This window comes from Salvelinus fontinalis, chromosome 12, assembly GCF_029448725.1.
Source record: "Salvelinus fontinalis isolate EN_2023a chromosome 12, ASM2944872v1, whole genome shotgun sequence".
In the NCBI taxonomy this organism is placed as follows: Eukaryota; Metazoa; Chordata; class Actinopteri; order Salmoniformes; family Salmonidae; genus Salvelinus; species Salvelinus fontinalis.
In genome coordinates, this window is record NC_074676.1 from 34,854,382 (window position 1) to 34,872,433 (window position 18,052).

Below are 18,052 nucleotides of genomic sequence, written 5' to 3' on the forward strand. Positions count from 1 at the left end.
GTAAGCACCAGAGTATAAAGTACCTGTGCCCCTCTGACGAGGGGTGGCATGACAGTCTGGGAGTTCTGTTTGGACGGGACATGCTGCCCACCCCGGACTAATGGAGGAGGGATCACTATGCCTGAGCTACGGCCTGACGACACCTGGACACAAAACGACACCAGGGTTTAAACTTTACACAACCAAATCAAATTTTATTGATCGCATACACAAACATTTAGCATATGTAATTGCGGGTGAAGCGATATGCTTGTGTTCCTAGCTCCCAACTGTGCAGAAATATCGAACAATACACATTAATCTAAAAGTAAAATAATGGAATTAAGAAATATTAGGACGAGCAATATCGGAGTCCAAAGTGTGTGCGCGTGTGTGTATACATCCAGTACCAGTCAAAGTTTGGACACGCCAACCCATTCAAGGGTTTTTCTTTATTTTTACATTGTAGAATAAGTGACATCAAAATTATGAAATAACACCTATGGAATCGTATAGTAACAAAAAAAATGTTTTCAATCAGAATATGTTATATTTTAGATTCTTCAAAGTAGCCACCCTTTGCCAGCTTTGCACACTCTTGGCATTCTCTCAACCAGCTTCACCTGGAATGCTTTTCCAACAGTCTTGAAGGTGTTCCCACATATGCTGAGCACTTGTTGGGTGCTTTTCCTTCACTCCGCAGTCCTACTCATCTCAATTGGGTTGAGGTCAGGTGATTGTGGAGGCCAGGTCATCTGATGCAGCACTCCATCACTCTCCTTCTTGGTCAAATAGCCCTTACACAGCCTGGAGGTGTTTGTCCTGATGAAAAACAAATGATAGTCCCCCACTAAGTCCAAACCAGATGGGATGGCGTTTCACTGCAGAATGCGGTTGTAGCCATGCTGGTTAAATGTGCCTTAAATTCTAAATAGGTCACAGACAGTGTCAGCAGCAAAGTACCATCACACCTCCTCCATGCTTCACGGTGGGAACCACACATGGAGATCATCCGTTCACCTACTCTTCGTCTGACAAAGACACGGTGGTTGGAACCAAAAATCTCCAATTTGGACTCATCAGACCAAAGGACAGATTTCCACCAGTCTAATGCCCATCGCTCATGTTTCTTCGCCCAAGCAAGTCTCTTCTTATTATTTGTGTCCTTTAGTAGGGGTATCTTTGCAGAAATTCGACCATGAAGGCCTGATTCACGGAGTCTCCTCTGAACAGTTGATGTTGAGATGTGTCTGTTACTTGAACTCTGAAGCATTTATTTGAGCTGCAATTTCTGAGGCTGGTAACTCTAATGTACTCCGCAGCAGAGGTAACTCTGGTTCTTCCTTTCCTGTGGCGGTCCTCAAGAGAGCCAGTTTCATCATAGCACTTGATGGTTTTTGCGACTGCACTTTAAGAAACTTACAAAGTTCTTAATTTTACGGATTAACTGACCTTCATGTCTTAAAGTAATGATGGACTGTTGTTTATCTTTGCTTATTTGAGCTGTTCTTGCCATAATATGGACTTGGCCTTTTACCAAATCGTCTGTATACCACCCCTACCTTGTCACAACACAACTGATTGGCTCAAATGCATTGAGGAAAGAAATTCCACCAATTAACTTTTAACAAGACACCTGTAAATTCAAATGCATTCAAGGTGACTACCTCATGAAGCTGGTTGAAAGAATGCCAAGAGTGTGCAAAGCTGTCATCAAGACAAAGGTTGGCTACTTTGAAGAATCTCAAATATATTTTGATTTGTTTAACACTTTTTTGGTTACTACATGATTCCATGTGTTATTTCATAGTTTTGATGTCTTCAATATTATTCTACAATGTAGAAAATAGTAACAATAAAGAAAAACCATGGAATGAGTAGGTGTGCCAAACCTTTGACTGGTACTGTATATATAGATATATGATAGGATGTATAAGCATTATGGACAGTATATTGATAGAAAATGCAGTATATCTGAAGAATATGTAGGATAGAATAGTATATATATATATATATATGCTGTATATTTACATATACAGAAATACTTGAATAGTATTGGCCTTGACTAGAATAACGTATATACATAGATGAAATGGGTAAAACAGTATGTAAACATTATTAAAGTGACCACATGATCAACCCATACTATGAGGGTTGACTCCTAACGCAAGATCCACATGTAATTCAGACGTTTAGGTAAATCATGATTGAATGGAAATTAGATTTGACCATGAAAGCATCTTGTGATGATACCACATGATCACTGTTGACATTTGCTGGCAAGTGGCCAGTCCCTTTCACATCATATTCAATCAATCATTCTGTCAAGACATATCGGGTAGAGGCAAAACAGAGCCATGTCACATTAGCTGTAGTGTCCCAGCAAGATGCAAGTGATTACTTCTGACAGCACGGTTGAACAGACACACTGATAACAAGCTAGTACAGAGAGCTTGAATGTGCTTAGTGGTTGAATGGATACACTGATATACAATTAAAAGGAGTGTGAATGTGCTGTACATCCCTCCCTTTGCTTATTAAAGCAATAAGGCACGAGGGAGTGTGGTATATGGCCAATATGCCACGCCAAAGGGCTGTTCTTATGCACAACCCTTAGCCATGGTATATTGGCCATATACCACAAACCCCCGTGATGCCTTATTGCTATTATAAACTGGTTACCAATGTAATTAGGGCAGTAAAAATACATGTTTTGTCATACCCGTGGTATACTGTCTGATATACCATGGCTTCCAGCCAATCAGCATTCAAGCTCGAACCACACAGTTTATAGATAGATATATCCCCTCTGTAAATTGTATATTCCGACTGTAATCAGCCTATACTCCAGAGTTATGTTTAGAGAGACAGTTTATAAGTCACATGCACAGGGTTGCAGATGTGAATGCAGGGTACAATGAAAATCTTAAGCTTCAACAGTGCAGGTCAAATGGGAAGTGAATGAAACAGTAAAATAAATAATAAACATACATATTTACAACTAACATGATAAATTACCATTGGGGTGGGGGCAGTGAAAATGTCAGTTGAGGGGGGTGGGAACGTCTATAGGGGTAGAAGCGGGGGGGGGGGGGGGGTAGGAAGTCCAGGGGGAGCAGTGGTCTGACTAGGGGTGGCTATTCAGCATGATAAATGTCCATTGGGTGGGGGCAGGGTAAATGTCCTTTGGGGTGGATATTGTGTATGATGTCCAAGTAGACTCATGTCTCTATTCTGTTTGTATATTGTCTATTGCTGGCAGCACCACACTAAGGTAAATTCTGGGTATATGTAAAAAAAAAAAATAATAATAATAATAATAATAATAATAAGGGAAAAAAAGGTGATTCTGATAATAGCAGTGATGTAATGACTTGTATAGCATAGTAGCGGTGAGCAGTAGCTGTCTGTACCTGTAGTGGTCCTTTGCCTGATGCGATGCTGCCTCTGACCAGAGGTGGAGGAGTGGCCACAGAGCCAGAGGTTGGCTGGAGAACAGAGGAAGAGAGAGTGAGTGAAAGAGAGAAGAGAAAGAGTGAGTGAGACCAGACAATTGATGGCAAGCTTTGTGCGTGTGAGTCTGTACCTGTGTGCGCGCGCGTGCTTGCATACGTGTGTGAGTATGTGTGCGCATGCATGTGTGTGTGTGCATCCAGTGCATTTGGTATTCAGACCACTTGACCTTTTCCACTTTTTGTTACGTTACAGCCTAATTCTAAAATTGATTAAATAGTTATCCCCCCCTTATCAATCTAAACACAATACCCCATAATGACAAAGCAAAAACAGGTTTAGACATTTTTGCACATTTATAAAATAAAACAAACAAATATAATATTTACATAAGTATCCAGACCTTTTACTCAGTACTTTGTTGAAACACCTTTGGCAGCAATTACAGCCTCAAGTCTTCTTGGGTATGACACACCTGTATTTTGGGAGTTTCTCCCATTCCTCTCTGCAGATCCTCTCAAGCATTGTCAGGTTGAATGGGGAGCGTTTCTGCACAGCTATCTTCAGGTCTCTCCAGAGATGTTTGATCGGGTTCAAGTCTGAGCTCTGGCTGGGCCACTCAAGGACATTGAGACTTGTCCCGAAGCCACTCCTGCGTTGTCTTGGCTGTGTGCTTAGGGTCGTTGTCCTGTTGGAAGGTGAACCTTCCCCCCAGTCTGAGGTCCTGAGCAGGTTGTCATCAAGAATCTCTGTACTTTGCTCCGTTCATCTTTGTCCTGATCCTGACTAGTCTCCCAGCCCCTGCCACTGAAAAACATTCCCACAGCATGATGCTGCCACCATCACCACCATGCTTCACTGTAGGGATGGTGCCAGGTTCTCCATACGTGACGCTTGGCATTCAGGCCAAAGAGTTCAATCTTGGTTTCATCAGACCAGAGAATCTTGTTTCTCATGGTCTGAGTCTTTAGGTGCCTTTTGGCAAACTCCAAAAGGGCTGTCATTTGCCTTTTACTCAGAAGTGACTTCCGTCTGGTCACCATAAAAGGCCTGATTGGTGGTGCTGCAGAAATGGTTGTCCTTCTGGAAGGTTCTCCCATCTCCACAAAGGAACTCTGGAGCTCTGTCAAAGCGCCCATCAGGTTCTTGGTCACGTCCCTGACCAAGGCACTTCTCCCCAGATTGCTCAGTTTGGCCGGGCGGCCTGTTAGGAAGAGTTTGTTAGGAAGAGTATGGTGGTTCCAAACTTCTTCCATTTAAGAATGATGGAGGCCACTGTGTTCTTGGGGGCCTTCAATGCTGTAAAACTTTTTTGGTACCCTTCCCCAGATCTGTGCCTCGACACAATCCTGTCTCGGAGCTCTACGGACAATTCCTTCAACCTCATGGCTTGGTTTTTGCTCTGACATGCACTGTCAACTGTCCTACCTTATATAGACAGGTGTGCCTTTCCATATCATGTCCAATCAATTGAATTTACTACAGGTGGACTCCAATCAAGTTGTAAAAACATCTCAAGGATGATCAATGGAAACAGGATGCACCTGAGCTCAATTACGAGTCTCATAGCAAAGGGTCTGAATACTAAAGTAAATAAGGTATTTTTGTTTTTGTTTTTATACATTTGCAAACATTTCTAAAAACCAATTCTGGCTTTGTCATTATGCAGTATTGTGTGTAGATTGAGGGAAAAAAATAAATGTAATTCATTTTAGAATAAGGCTATAACGTAAGAACATTTTGAAAAAGTAAAGGGGTCTGAATACTTTCTGAATGCACTGTATGTGTGTGTACGTGTGTGTTTAGATACCTTCTGTACAGTGCTCTCCTTCTGGATCTGGCTGTGTCGTAGTTTCTTCAGCAGCACCAGCTTGGCCTCCTGTAGTCTCAGCTCCTCCTTCAACTGTTTGATGATGCGCTCCCTCTCATCTGGGCTGCTCTTCTACACAAGGGAAGACAGCAGGGGATCATACACAAAATTACATTCGAATTGATTTGCATCCATGATGGATGAAGACACATTGGGAGTAGCACAAAGAGAAGTCGTTCTCTCTGTGTGTGTGTGTGTGTGTGTGTGTGTGTGTGTTCGTACCCTGAGCAGGTCAGTGTCTGTCTTTTTGTAGTAGTTCAGGCCGTTCATGACGGGGATGGACAGCTCGTTGTCTGACAACACTATGACATCATTGTTTGGTGACAGGGGCTGCCTCTCTTTCTTTACGTCACTGAGAGAAGAGAGAAAAAACAAAAACGAAATACCTAAACTCGACTTTACTAGTAGGAAAAAAATAAGACATGGAAAGCAAAGATGATATGGAAAGACAAACCCCCTCTCCTCACACATTAATTTGTGCGTGATCATACAACATTCATTAAATCATATTACAAATGATGGCCACAATGGCCAGTATGCAAACAGACAGAATCAGCATTCGTCCAGTAGAGGGCGGTAAATTATAACTTTTCAGTGATCTACGAGTGAGTGGATAGTGTTGGGACACCAAAGTCGATCTGAGATTCATAGACCCATCATAGTGGGTCTGAATAAGAGCCTTCCTCTTCATATCTTTTCACTGGTATGGTAGTGTCAGAAACTTGGGCCAAAAGTAGTGAGTTTATGACCAAGTTGTAGGTCCAGCCTGGGAGATTACATCTGGCCTCATTGCTTCCTCCATGGCTGTAGCTAGCTGTTGTTTCCTCCAGCCTGAGGAGGACAAAGGGGAGCAGCAGTATGTAGTGTGGAGCCTGTGACAGAGAGGCCAACGAAGATGGAATGCTTCCCCCCCCCCCCCCCAACACAGCAGGCGTCCCGCTCGTACCCTGTGGGTGGGGAGGGGTGGGGTTGGTGACTCTTGTTAGGGACAGTAGCTGTGCCTGAGGCCCGGTACGTCAGGAACCCACCCCTCCCAGCTACTGACATCAGAGTCGCAGAGGCCTACAGGAGACACTGGAGGGGAAAGCGAGAGGGGTGGGGGAGGGGAGAGGGGAACGTGGCTAGGACCCAGCCTATTGTATTCACTCTCACTCACTCATTTACTGACCGTGTGTCTTGGGCTACGGTGCAGAGTGTAGGGCACTCAACAAGGGCACAGTCTCCCTGGTTGGTGCAAAACATCCCAGATCCCTACTGTGGTAACAGGGCTGACGCCTGGTTCAGTTTAGAGGGGAGGCAGAAGGAAATACAGTAGCTATGATTCACATTCACACCATCCACAGCTGGTTATACAGGGGCCATGTAAAGCAAGGGACCACATTGGGCAAAGAGTAAACGGATGGATAGGGAGGCCCCCCAGACACACACACAGTGACCTAACTAGGAGAAACTCTTAGCCCTGGCAATGGGCAAAGTGAGGGTTATTATCTGTGGTGACAAGGCGATCTGCTCCACCCTGAAAGCTGATTAGACAAGCATAAACAAAAGCCACGTACCTGGTTACATAAGATCCAGAACCCCACTGCTTCTGTTTCTACTAGCTACTGCTTCTCTGAAATACTCTGCAGTATTGACTCCCACTGAATTAGTAAACTCGTGGGAGCAAAGTATCAGGTAGAAAAAGTGCATTCCTTCAAACCACTACTCATGAAACTGGACAGAAACGTCATCAACAGTTCTCTCTAGCTAGTCCATTAAGGTCTATCTGGCCAAAATAGTGTTTTTTAAAATATATTTATAATTCAATGACAGTGGAATGCAATGCTTATTCTAGCCTTCGCACCCTGTTTATGAAAACAGTTGGATCAAAATGCTAGATCTCCTCTACAGCGCAAACACTACAAGTTCAATAAAAAAAAATTTTTTTTTTTACTTTAGCAGTACAGGCTTAGGGTGATGCAAAGGTGACAAGGGGAAACTTCTGCAGTACATAAAAGGTCGTTCCTTGGAGGCTAGCTTCCTTTCTCACTACTGCCCTCACCTCTAGTGTATATTAATCACTCTACCGAGTTTAGAGAACGCGTGACATCAGGCATTTCCCTCCCCTGGTCATGTGACACACCCAACAACAGCCCCTCCTTCCCCCAACTGCTTCTTCCAATCTCCAGTGTGGAAACCATGGCAATGGCCAGCTGGAACCAGTTTGTGACAGTTTGTGACCTTCATTTTGTGTGAAGTGAGGCAGAGTTCAGGTGCTGGAGAAAATGGAAGCAGTCAGCCGGAGCCTCAAACTTTTCAAAATGGAGGCAGGCCACCCAGAACCGAGGGAGTACAGACATGCACTTCCTGTGTGAGAAGCCCACTCGCTAGCTAGTGCAGACAGTTCGAACACACACACAGTAGTTGTCAAGCAAATGTCCCTTTCCAGTCAAAACAAAGCAGTAGAATAATCTAATCACCTAAATAGACCCTGTACAGACTCAGAGACAACCCATCATATTGTAAACATGCACCACAGGCCAGATGGGAAAAATAACAATTTAGAGCAACATTCGAAAATGAAATGTAAATCTAGAGTGTGACGGTAATACTATTAACAAAAAGAGACAGTGTCTGAGGGCACCGCAGTTCAGTTAGGACTGGTTCAAATTTACAGCCAGATAGTGTAGGCTACCACAGTGTGTGTGTGTAATCAGTTTGTTTCACCTCTTGGATGTGCTCATATCTACAGGCCTGTCCCCAGTCTGCACCTCCACTTTGATGGTAGCCTTAACCTCACCGGTCTTCAGGATGCTCATGCTGGCCACCTTGGCTGTCTGCTCAGTCTTCACCACATCTCCTCCTCCACCCACAGCCACTAGAGCTATAGGTCCATCTGCTGCAGGTAGCAGGTCACAGTTCTCCAGCTTTACCTTCTTACTGTCCAGCTCCCATCCAGGGCTGCCAGGGGCAACCACGTCCCTCTCCAGGGCCCGCTTCCGGCTGCGCGTCTGACGCACCGCCTCCTCCGACATCACTGCCTGGGATAGAGAGAGACGGGGGTTAGAGATATGGATAAACACACAGGTCAGTGTCTGTGGACAGCATAGTTTTAGTAATGAAGCACAACCTCAAAATGAGTTGGAAGTTCAACACTGGCTGATATTGAGGAGTGTGGTCATGCAATACAAACAATGAAAACAGCACAAATCAAACCTAAATGCCCACCAGGGCACCATATCAGTGGAGTGTGGACTGTGGACTGTGGTAGCAGGCCGGGTATTAATTCCTCCAGCTGTACTGGGGAGGGTTGCTCTCTGTCTGACTGACCTGACTGCAACACAGACCTGTCTCTGAGTGCCTGTTCCCCAGATGCTGACCCAATTCCCCCTCTCATTACCATAATAGACAGTGTAGAAGGGAGACCCACTCAGCTCAAAACACCAGCTTCACCTACAACTATTACACCGCACCATGGATAACGCATCACTCAAACAGACATGCAAATATCTCACAGACACACAAACGCAGGTTATGAATTGAAACAAGAATCAGAGTTCAGTGTGACCTCGAAAGTGTGTGCGTTCTGGACTAGAGTTGAGGTACAGGGAAACCTACTCTTATCTCCATTCAAACGGTCTGACTTTTAAATATAATTGCCTCATCTCTCCCCTTATAGAGGTTCTAAACAATCATTGGGGCAGCCACTGTATACCTGTGTACACACTTCTCCCATCAGATAAAGAAAGCTGCTGACTCAAGGTCTTTTTCATCCACTGTGACATCAGAGTAGAGCTCCACATGACCCTTCCCAAGATTCCATGGGAGACATAAAGCACTTCCCTGAGAACTGGTTTAAACCGGTCTGTGGTTTTAATCCCTGGAGAGACCAACTGGCAGCGGGAGAGGCCACAGCCGCCTGCAACTGGGGAGGGAGGGAGACAGCGTCGCCTGGATTCCAAAACACAAATGCCTGCCAGAGAAAAGGCCACTGAAACTTTTACACAGACAACTGAGGACACAAAAAAATCTAAATCACCGAATCGATCACCATCAATAGAAATCCATGTAGCATATATAAAGTCAAATGGAAACTGAGATTGTAACTTTATTTTGGTGTAGATCCAACCATTTAAAACACTGATTGCCAATGATCATCGCACCGAAGAAATACGGACTCATTCAGAAAAACAGAAAGGCACCAACTCAGTTGAGGTCTCAACTTAATGTTGAGAGTTAGAATAGTAGAATACACAAGGAGCAATTTTGAAATGTTATTGTGCATCAGCAGTTTCTCTTTTTATGTCAGTCATTGACAGTCACTCATTTAGCCCATGTCAGCTAAACATGTTTAATCTAAACTTGTAATCATGGTCGAATTACCAATCAATCCCCATTGATTTTATTAATCACTCACTCAGATATCATTAAAAACCATAATTTCTCTCCACCTTATTCCAAAATGTGTAGAATTGCAGGAAATTAGTTATACAATTCATTTTTTAAATTATATCCGCCCCATGGCAAAATGTGTAGAATTGTAGCCAACTTGCTTGAAAAATGCAAAATGTTCTCTACGGCCCATGGCAAAATGAGTAGAATTGCAGGAAATTAACTCTAAAACTAAAGAGTCACTCCGCTGTCAAGAGGGGGGCCGCTAAAATGTTTTGCACAGAAGTTAACAAACTTGAATTATGTGACATAGCATGTAGAAATGTTGAAACTGTTCGCAAAACAATGTCCATACAGGCTAGACCACTTTACAATGCAAGAAGACACCGGTAACTTCCAGCTTTTTCAACTTTCCTTGCTATGCTAGCTGACAGTGAAAGCTAACATCAATTGACTACCCTAGTACTTTGTTTAGGATAATATGCAAACCATAACACAAAATATGTTGATTTTAAAGATGATTGCCACCAAAAACTTTATTAATTCACTTATTCAGTCTCTCTCACGTCTCTCCTAAAGAGTATCTATTGCATCAGCCAATTGACTATGGTCAGTTAATGATGTCATTACTGGTTAACTTCTTATGGCTGGGGCAGTATTATGTAGCTTGGATGAATAAGGTGCCCAGAGTAAACTGCCTGCTACTCAGTCCCAGAAGCTAAGATATGCATATTATTAGTAGATTTGGATAGAAAACACTCTGAAGTTTCTAAAACTGTTTGAATGATGTCTGAGTATGACAGAACTCATATGGCAGGCAGAAACCTGTGAAAAAATCCAACCAGGAAGTGGGAAATCTGAGGTTTGCCTATCCAATATACAGTGTCTATGGGGTCATATTGCACTTCCTGGGGCTTCCTTTAGATGTCAACAGTCTTTAGAACTTTGTTTCAGGCTTCTACTGTGAAGGATGAGGGAATGAGAGCCGTTTCAACCAGGTGTCTGGCAGAGTGCCATGAGCTCACTCAGGCGCACCCCCGTGAGAAGTAGCTGCGTTCCTTTTCGTTTCTAAAGACAAATTAATTCTCCGGTTGAAACATTATTGAAGATTTATGTTAAAAACATCCTAAAAATTGATTCTATACATCGTTTGACATGTTTCTACGAACTGTAATGGAATTTTTTGACTTTTTGTCTGGCCTGCGCGTCATGAATTTGGATTTTTGAACTAAACACGCTAACAAAAAGGAGGTATTTTGGACATAAATTATGGACTTTATCGAACAAAACAAACATTTATTGTGGAACTGGGAATCCTGGGAGTGCATTCTGATGAAGATCAAAGGTAAGTGAATATTTATAATGCTATTTCTGACTTCTGTTGACTCCACAACATGGCGGTACCTGTATGGCTTGTTTTTGTGTCTGAGCGCCGCACTCAGATTATTGCATGGTGTGCTTTTTCCGTAAAAAATTTTTTAAATCTGACACAGCGGTTACAGTAAGGAGAAGTTTATCTGAAGTTCCATGTATAACACTTGTATCTTTTATCAATGTTTATTATGAGTATTTCTGTAAATTGATGTGGCTCTCTGCAAAATCACCGGATGTTTTGGAGGCAAAACATTACTGAACATAACGCGCCAATGTAAACTTAAGATTTTTGGATATAAATATGAACTTTATCGAACAAAACATACATGTATTGTATAACATGAAGTCCTATGAGTGTCATCTGATGATCATCAAAGGTTAGTGATTAATTTTCTCTAATTCTGTTTTTTTGTGACTCCTCTCTTTGGCTGGAAAAATGGCTGTGTTTTTCTGTGACTAGGTACTGACCTAACATAATCACTACCGGTACTGAGTCAATGTGCAAGGGTACGAGGTAGTTGAGGTAATATGTTTTATAAGCCCAATCATTGCACAACAATTCTAAATATCATCTAATATTAAAAACAGTTTTGATAGCCATCATTAAAAAAGAGCTACTATCTTTATTTCTCAACTGGCAACTGAAGTGCACTTCCAATTCCAGTGCATATAACGGTAGGCTGGCTTCAGCGCGTCACACACCACTTGCAATGAGCTGGATGCAGTACGCATTTTGAAAATATATTTAATTGTTTGAAACCTGAACTATATCTTGAGGTATCTTTACCTCGCTTCAAAGTAGCCTAGCCAAAATACGACCAACCGTGAATGCAATTTTATAAAGACTACCATATGCCATTGAAACCATTAGCCTATTTCCCTCAATTTCTATAATTGTCCAGTAGCCAAAAGACACAATCCTAATCATATTAGCAACCCATGCTAGTTGTTGAATCTTTTGATGTCCCCGGATATTTTCATCTCTGTGTCAAAAAACCTCTCCCATGTGCGGTGCGCTTCTGACAAGTGTTTTTCCACTAACAGCATTACGGAATGAACATTCACGCACGTAGCTGCCTTGTGCGAATTGCTGCGCTTATAATGTGGAGAAATAATATTTAATCAACATTAAGCTAAAACGTTCTGATCTGTTGCATCAGCCTCGTTTCAAAAAATATATATGTAGCGTAGGCCTAGCGGTTGTATGAATTTGGGATCTATCATTCCACAACTGTCCCAGAGTTAATTTTGAGTAATTGATAGCCGCACATACATGCACACCAGGATATCAATCCCAGCCACTCCTAGCACTGAAGTAGGCTAAAGTAAACAGCCTCCAATGGTCCTCTGACAGAATAGGAACTCAAACTCTAAAATTCTCTAACATGACAAGAACAACTTGGCCAGGCTGATGAAAATGTCCAACTCAGCATTTTTCTCCCACTCAGTGACTATATTACCACTGAGATTTACTGGTCCTGAACATCCCTTTACTGTGATCCTCCACATCTGATCAGTGTTCACAAAAATGTGGCTATTTTCAAGGTGGGAGGGGCAAAAAGACCCTCAAAGCAACATCCACTGCCTATTGCAGATCACATTTCAATCAAAACATTAATGCAAAATGTAGGTGGGGCTGGGAGCAGGGCACCCGGCCTATAAAATGGTGGGTGAAACACTGTTGAGCTAAGAGGATAGGGACGGAGCTCTGCAACATAACAAGGACAGATGTGCCCTGTTTGTACCCATCAATGAGCACAAAGGGCATCCAGCTGAAGGGGGTGGAGCATGCATAAACCACAGAGCACACAGCTCTTCACGATCCGGAAGCTTAAGAAATCCCGCTACGACCTCCCACGAGCAATCAAACAGGCAAAGCGTCAATACAGGCAAAGCATCAATACAGAACTAAGATCAAATCCTACAACGCCGGCGCTGACGGATGTGGCAGGGCTTGCAAACTCTCATGGATTACAAAGGTAAAGCCAGCAGTGAGCTGCCCAGCAATGTGAGCCTACCAGACAAGCTAAATGCCTTTATGCTAGTGTTGAGGGAAACAACAACCATGCATGAGCGCACCAGCTGTTCTGTACGACTGTGTGCTCTCACGCTCCGTAGCCGATGTAAGACCATTAAACAGGTTATCATTCGCAAGCCGGCGGGGCCAGACGGAATACCAGGATGCGCTAACAAGTTTACAAGTGTCTTCACTGACATTTTCAACCTATCCCTGACCCAGTCTGTAATAAACTTGTTTCAAGCAGCTCATAGTCCGTGTGCCCAAGAACACCTAGGTAACCTGTCTAGATGACTATTGCCAAAAGCACTCACATCTATAGCCATGAAATGCATTGAATGGCTGGTCATGGCTCACATCAAAACCATCATCTCAGACACCCTGAGCTAACTCCAATTCACATAACGGCTCAACAGATCCACAGATGACAGAATCTCTATTGCATTCCACACTGCCCTTTCCCACCTGGAAAAATGTACACATCTAAGAATGTGGTTCACTGACTACAGCAAAGCATCCAACACCATTGTCCCTGCCAAGCTCGTCACCAGGCTCAGGACCCTGGGACTGAACACCTCCCTCTGCAACTGGATCCTGGAAATCCTGACTGGTCGCCCCCAGGGGCATGGGTAGGCAACAACAAATCTGCCACGCTAAGCATAAAAAAGGTACTCCCCGTCCTGTACTCCCCGTTCACCCACGACTTGATGGCCACGCAAGACTCCAACACCATCAAGTTTGTTGACGACATGACGGTGGTAGGGATGTCAGGAAGTGAAGAGTCTTGGTGGTTCCAAACTTCTTCCATTTAAGAATGATGAGGCCACTGTGTTCTTGGGGACCTTCAATGCTGATCTGTGCCTTCACACAATCCTGTCTCGGAGCTCTAAGGACAATTCCTTTGACCTCATGGCTTGGTTTTTGCTTTGACATGCACTGTCTACTGTGGGACCTTATATAGACAGGTGTGTGCCTTTCCAAATCATGTCCAATCAATTGAATTTACCACAGGTGGACTCCAAATCAAGTTGTAGAAACATCAAGAATGATCAATGGAAACAGGATGCACCTGAGCTAAATTTCAAGTCTCACAGCAAAGGGTCTGAATACTTATGTAAATGTGATTTAATTTTTAATTTATGTTTTTATAAATTTGCAAACATTTCTAAAAATCTGATTTACTTTGTCATTATGGGGTAGTGTGTGTGGATTAGAGGGGAAGAAAAACATACTTTACGAATGCACTGTATAACCTTGTAACCCTGCACAACAACTCAATAGTGGTACTCCCTGTATATAGCAATGCAATTTTGACTCATTATTGTTATTTACTGTGTTCATTCCTCATGTCACTATTTATATTTATCTTCAACTCTGCATTGTTGGAAAAGGACCCTTAAGTAAGCATTTCACTGTTAGTCTACACCGGTTGTTTACGAAGTATGTGACAAATAAAATTTGAACTCAAACATTAACACACAGTGACCCTGGAAGGGACTGGTGGTCACTGAATGCGCTCCCTGAATGCAACCAGGGACAAAAATGTCTGCAGGACCTGAGGGGCACGATACAGTGTAGTATGAAGCAAGGTAAGACTTGCCTCATTATTTGACGTGAAGTAAAACATTCAGGTTTCAAACAATCATACTGCCTCAAGCTCACATTGCAAGCACGTAAGAATTGCTCTTGGTATCAGTCTACATGAGAATCATAGGAGCCAGAATGGCCGCCTCAATGTCCTCCCTGCTGATGACATCCAGTGGAGTCATCTCTAAGGGAGCTATTCTTGTTTGTAGTTCAGGCGTGCATCACGGAGTGTGTCGGGGTCTGTCTCCATGGCAGGTGGCTAGAGCCGTCTCATAGGAGATGGATGGCATCATGAAGATGCAACATCCACTGTGCTGTAGGCCCTGCTTCTAAGCAACAAAAGGAGGAGACCAAATAGAACATCAGCGTGTGTGCGTTCAAGATGGAGACGCACAATATGTGTCTGTCCTCAACTGTTACATCACACTCAGCCTACCTACCACTCCATTGAAACTCATTTGCTTTTCACCAAGCAATGTCTATCTATGTGAGAAAATCAGGAGATTTTGCATTAGACAACCCCTGGGATGACAGGGAAATAAATCAGATAGCAGAAAAAAAGCAGTAGAGTACAGCTAAAACACATGTACTAAAAGGAAAGTAAAAGAGTCTATACATTCACTGCCATTCAAAGTGACACGAGAGGGAGTGACTGGGAAATAACATTGCATCAGTCTTTCAGCCTGTCATCTGCACTGATATGGGGCTGAGAGAGCGTTTTGGAAGCAGGTGATTGCAGGAAGGAGTGGAGGCGTGGAATGATGAAAGAGAGCTTAGAGCCCATACAAGGACAGATTGATAATTACATTTATTTGTGCTTTTCACTATAGCACTCGGGTGTCAATCAACAGAGTGTTACTGTGTAGGCATTGCTTTCAGTCAGTGACCTCTATGCAAGAACATTAAAAGCATTTCATCATGAAAATATGAGTTCAGGATTTCTTTCACTACTTGGCCAGGACAACAGACTAAAAAACATGTTTATTTTGAAATTGATGGGAGATCATTATGTTGCTGTAGGCAGAGGACCAACTATGGATCTATACTGAACAAAAATATAAATGCAACATGTAAAGTGTTGGTCCCACGTTTCATGAGCTGAAATAAAACAGCAATTTCATACACACACAAAAAGCATATTTCACTCATTTTGTGCACACATTTATTTACATCCCTGTTAATGAGCATTTCTCCTTTGCCAAGATAATCCATCCACCTGACAGGCATGGCATATCAAGAAGCTGATTAAACAGCATGATCATTACACAGATGCACCTTGTGCTGGGGACAATGAAAGTCCACTAAAATGTGCAGTTTTGTCACACAAAAGGTAACGTGCAATTGGCATGTTAACTTCAGGAATGTCCACCAGAGCTATTGCCAGATAATTTAATGTTAATTTCTCTACCATAAGGCACCTCCAATGTGATAGAGAATTTGGCAGTACGTTCAACCGGCCTCACAACCGCAGACCATGTGTAACCACGCCAGCCCAGGACCTCCACATCCGGCATCTTCACCTGCGGGATAGTCTGAGACCAGCCACCCAGACAGCTGATGAAACTGAGGAGTATTTCTGTCTGTAATAAAGCCCTTTTGTGGGGAGAACTCATTCTGATTGGCTGGGCCTGGCTCCCAAGTGGGTGGGCCTATGCCCTCCCAGGCCCACCCATGGCTGCGCCCCTGTCCAGTCATGTGAAATCCATAGATTAGGGCCAAATTTATTTATTTCAGTTGACTGATTTCCTTATATGAACTGTAACTCAGTAAAATCGTTGAAATTGTTGCATGTTGCGTTTATATTTTTGTTCAGTACAGAATCAATGAGTGACATTAGGCAATATCTGGCAACTCCAGTAACAGTCAGTAACATACAGTGGAATTTGGGAGACTGACAATTGAATCAACACCTGCAAGGGTAATGTTAAATAAAGGAACTGACAGATCTGACTAAATAATGAATTTCAGGCAAGCTAAACACCATCACATCTCAATCCTCCATTCAAGTTTGTAAGCCACATTTGGGAGTGGGGTGAGAACCAATGTCATTGTGTTGATACTCTCAGCACATAACACGTTATAAAGTGCTACCTGTTTGCGAAGGTGATGGTAACTTAAGAGACAGAAAATGAATGCTTTAATTAGTCTTGATAAAAACAGTCAGCGTTAATCTACACATTCTAAATGCAAACAATCATCTCAGGTCTCATAATGACAATGGTTAAGGGTACTCATTTATTGTACTATTGCATATATACCCATGCATTTGCATAGTGATTCCAGCAAGCGTACATAACGTTAAAGCTCTCAGCATCAAATTAACTGCACTATCAGTACAATGCCCATCCCTACAAGATTCATTACATTGATAATGGAGTTGCATGCAAAATGTCCAAAGAGATAGAGAGTGGAGAGAGATTACTGGTTTGTGTTCCCTAGAGATTAATGGCGAGAACTCTAAGGTCCCTGGTAGAAAACAAGGCCTGGGGCAGATCTAGCCAGCGAGAGCGAGAGAGACAGCCAGGGGAGCAACAGGCCACCCAGCAGTCTGATCACGTGTCCATTCAGATTAATATTAAACACACCAACATTGGTGTTGCTTTTTATTGCATCGTCCAATTTCCACCCAGATCGCTAGCAGAATGAAGCTGCACACACACACCATCCATTTTTCGCTTTCATGTTTTGATTGCAGACCTGTACTGTTGAAGACTTCTTACCAATGTACAATTTACCATTAGAATTGAAGTGAATTATTCCATGTTCAGCGATTCCTGCTAGAAACAATGGCCATAATACACTAGGCAAGATGGAGAGCATAGAGAACATACGACCTGGTTTGACTCTCCAATGAGCTCATTCTAATTTCATGGGCAGTCCTTTAGGGAGACGGAGTATTACAATTGATCTATTTACTCAGGTGGCTAGCATCTACTATCTGATATGTTGGATGTAATGATCTTCCCTAGGGACTGGACATGGCTATTAAAGCACACGGATGCTTTTGAATACAGGCTCTATTGGATCCAGTGAGAGGGGAACAACAGTATAATATTGCCCAATAAAATGGGCTGCACACAAAGCTATGAATCTCCTTCCCATGCAATTAGTTTCTCTTCCCTGTGATACGTTGACTCAAAATATGTATCGTTCTAGATTTGATTAACGCAATTAATTTCTGCTTGATTATTCATTTGAGGTCACTACAGATCACATTTAGGTTGAGAAGGACAGTCCAAATTACTGAATGAATGTTGAAAGAAACTGGAAAGTCAACCCACTGAACCCAGTGCTGTCTTTGGAATATCTGATTGTGCAAAAAAAAAAACATTGCTTAATCTGGCTTCACTAAACTGAGTACATGGGTACTAAACAGAGAGAGAGAGAGACAGAGACAGACA

The 18,052-nt window shown here is 42.8% G+C and overlaps 1 protein-coding gene across 6 annotated transcripts in view; it reads right to left on the reverse strand.

Moving 5' to 3' along the window:
- Nucleotides 1–18,052, reverse strand: part of LOC129867235 (transcriptional repressor p66-alpha-like) — a 35,759-nt gene that overhangs the window by 5,732 nt on the left and 11,975 nt on the right. For 5 of the 6 annotated variants that reach the window (XM_055940508.1, XM_055940509.1, XM_055940504.1 and 2 more), the window contains exons 2-6: nt 8,009–8,322; nt 5,525–5,654; nt 5,243–5,374; nt 3,393–3,467; nt 24–143 (exon numbers count right to left, since the gene is read on the reverse strand). In XM_055940508.1, coding sequence (XP_055796483.1) covers nt 24–143; nt 3,393–3,467; nt 5,243–5,374; nt 5,525–5,654; nt 8,009–8,316 — 765 coding nt within the window. In that variant the 5' untranslated portion in view covers nt 8,317–8,322. Of the gene's footprint in view, nt 1–23; nt 144–3,392; nt 3,468–5,242; nt 5,375–5,524; nt 5,655–8,008; nt 8,323–8,996; nt 9,178–18,052 lie in introns of those variants that run through there. The other variant, XM_055940505.1, reaches the window with a different exon arrangement.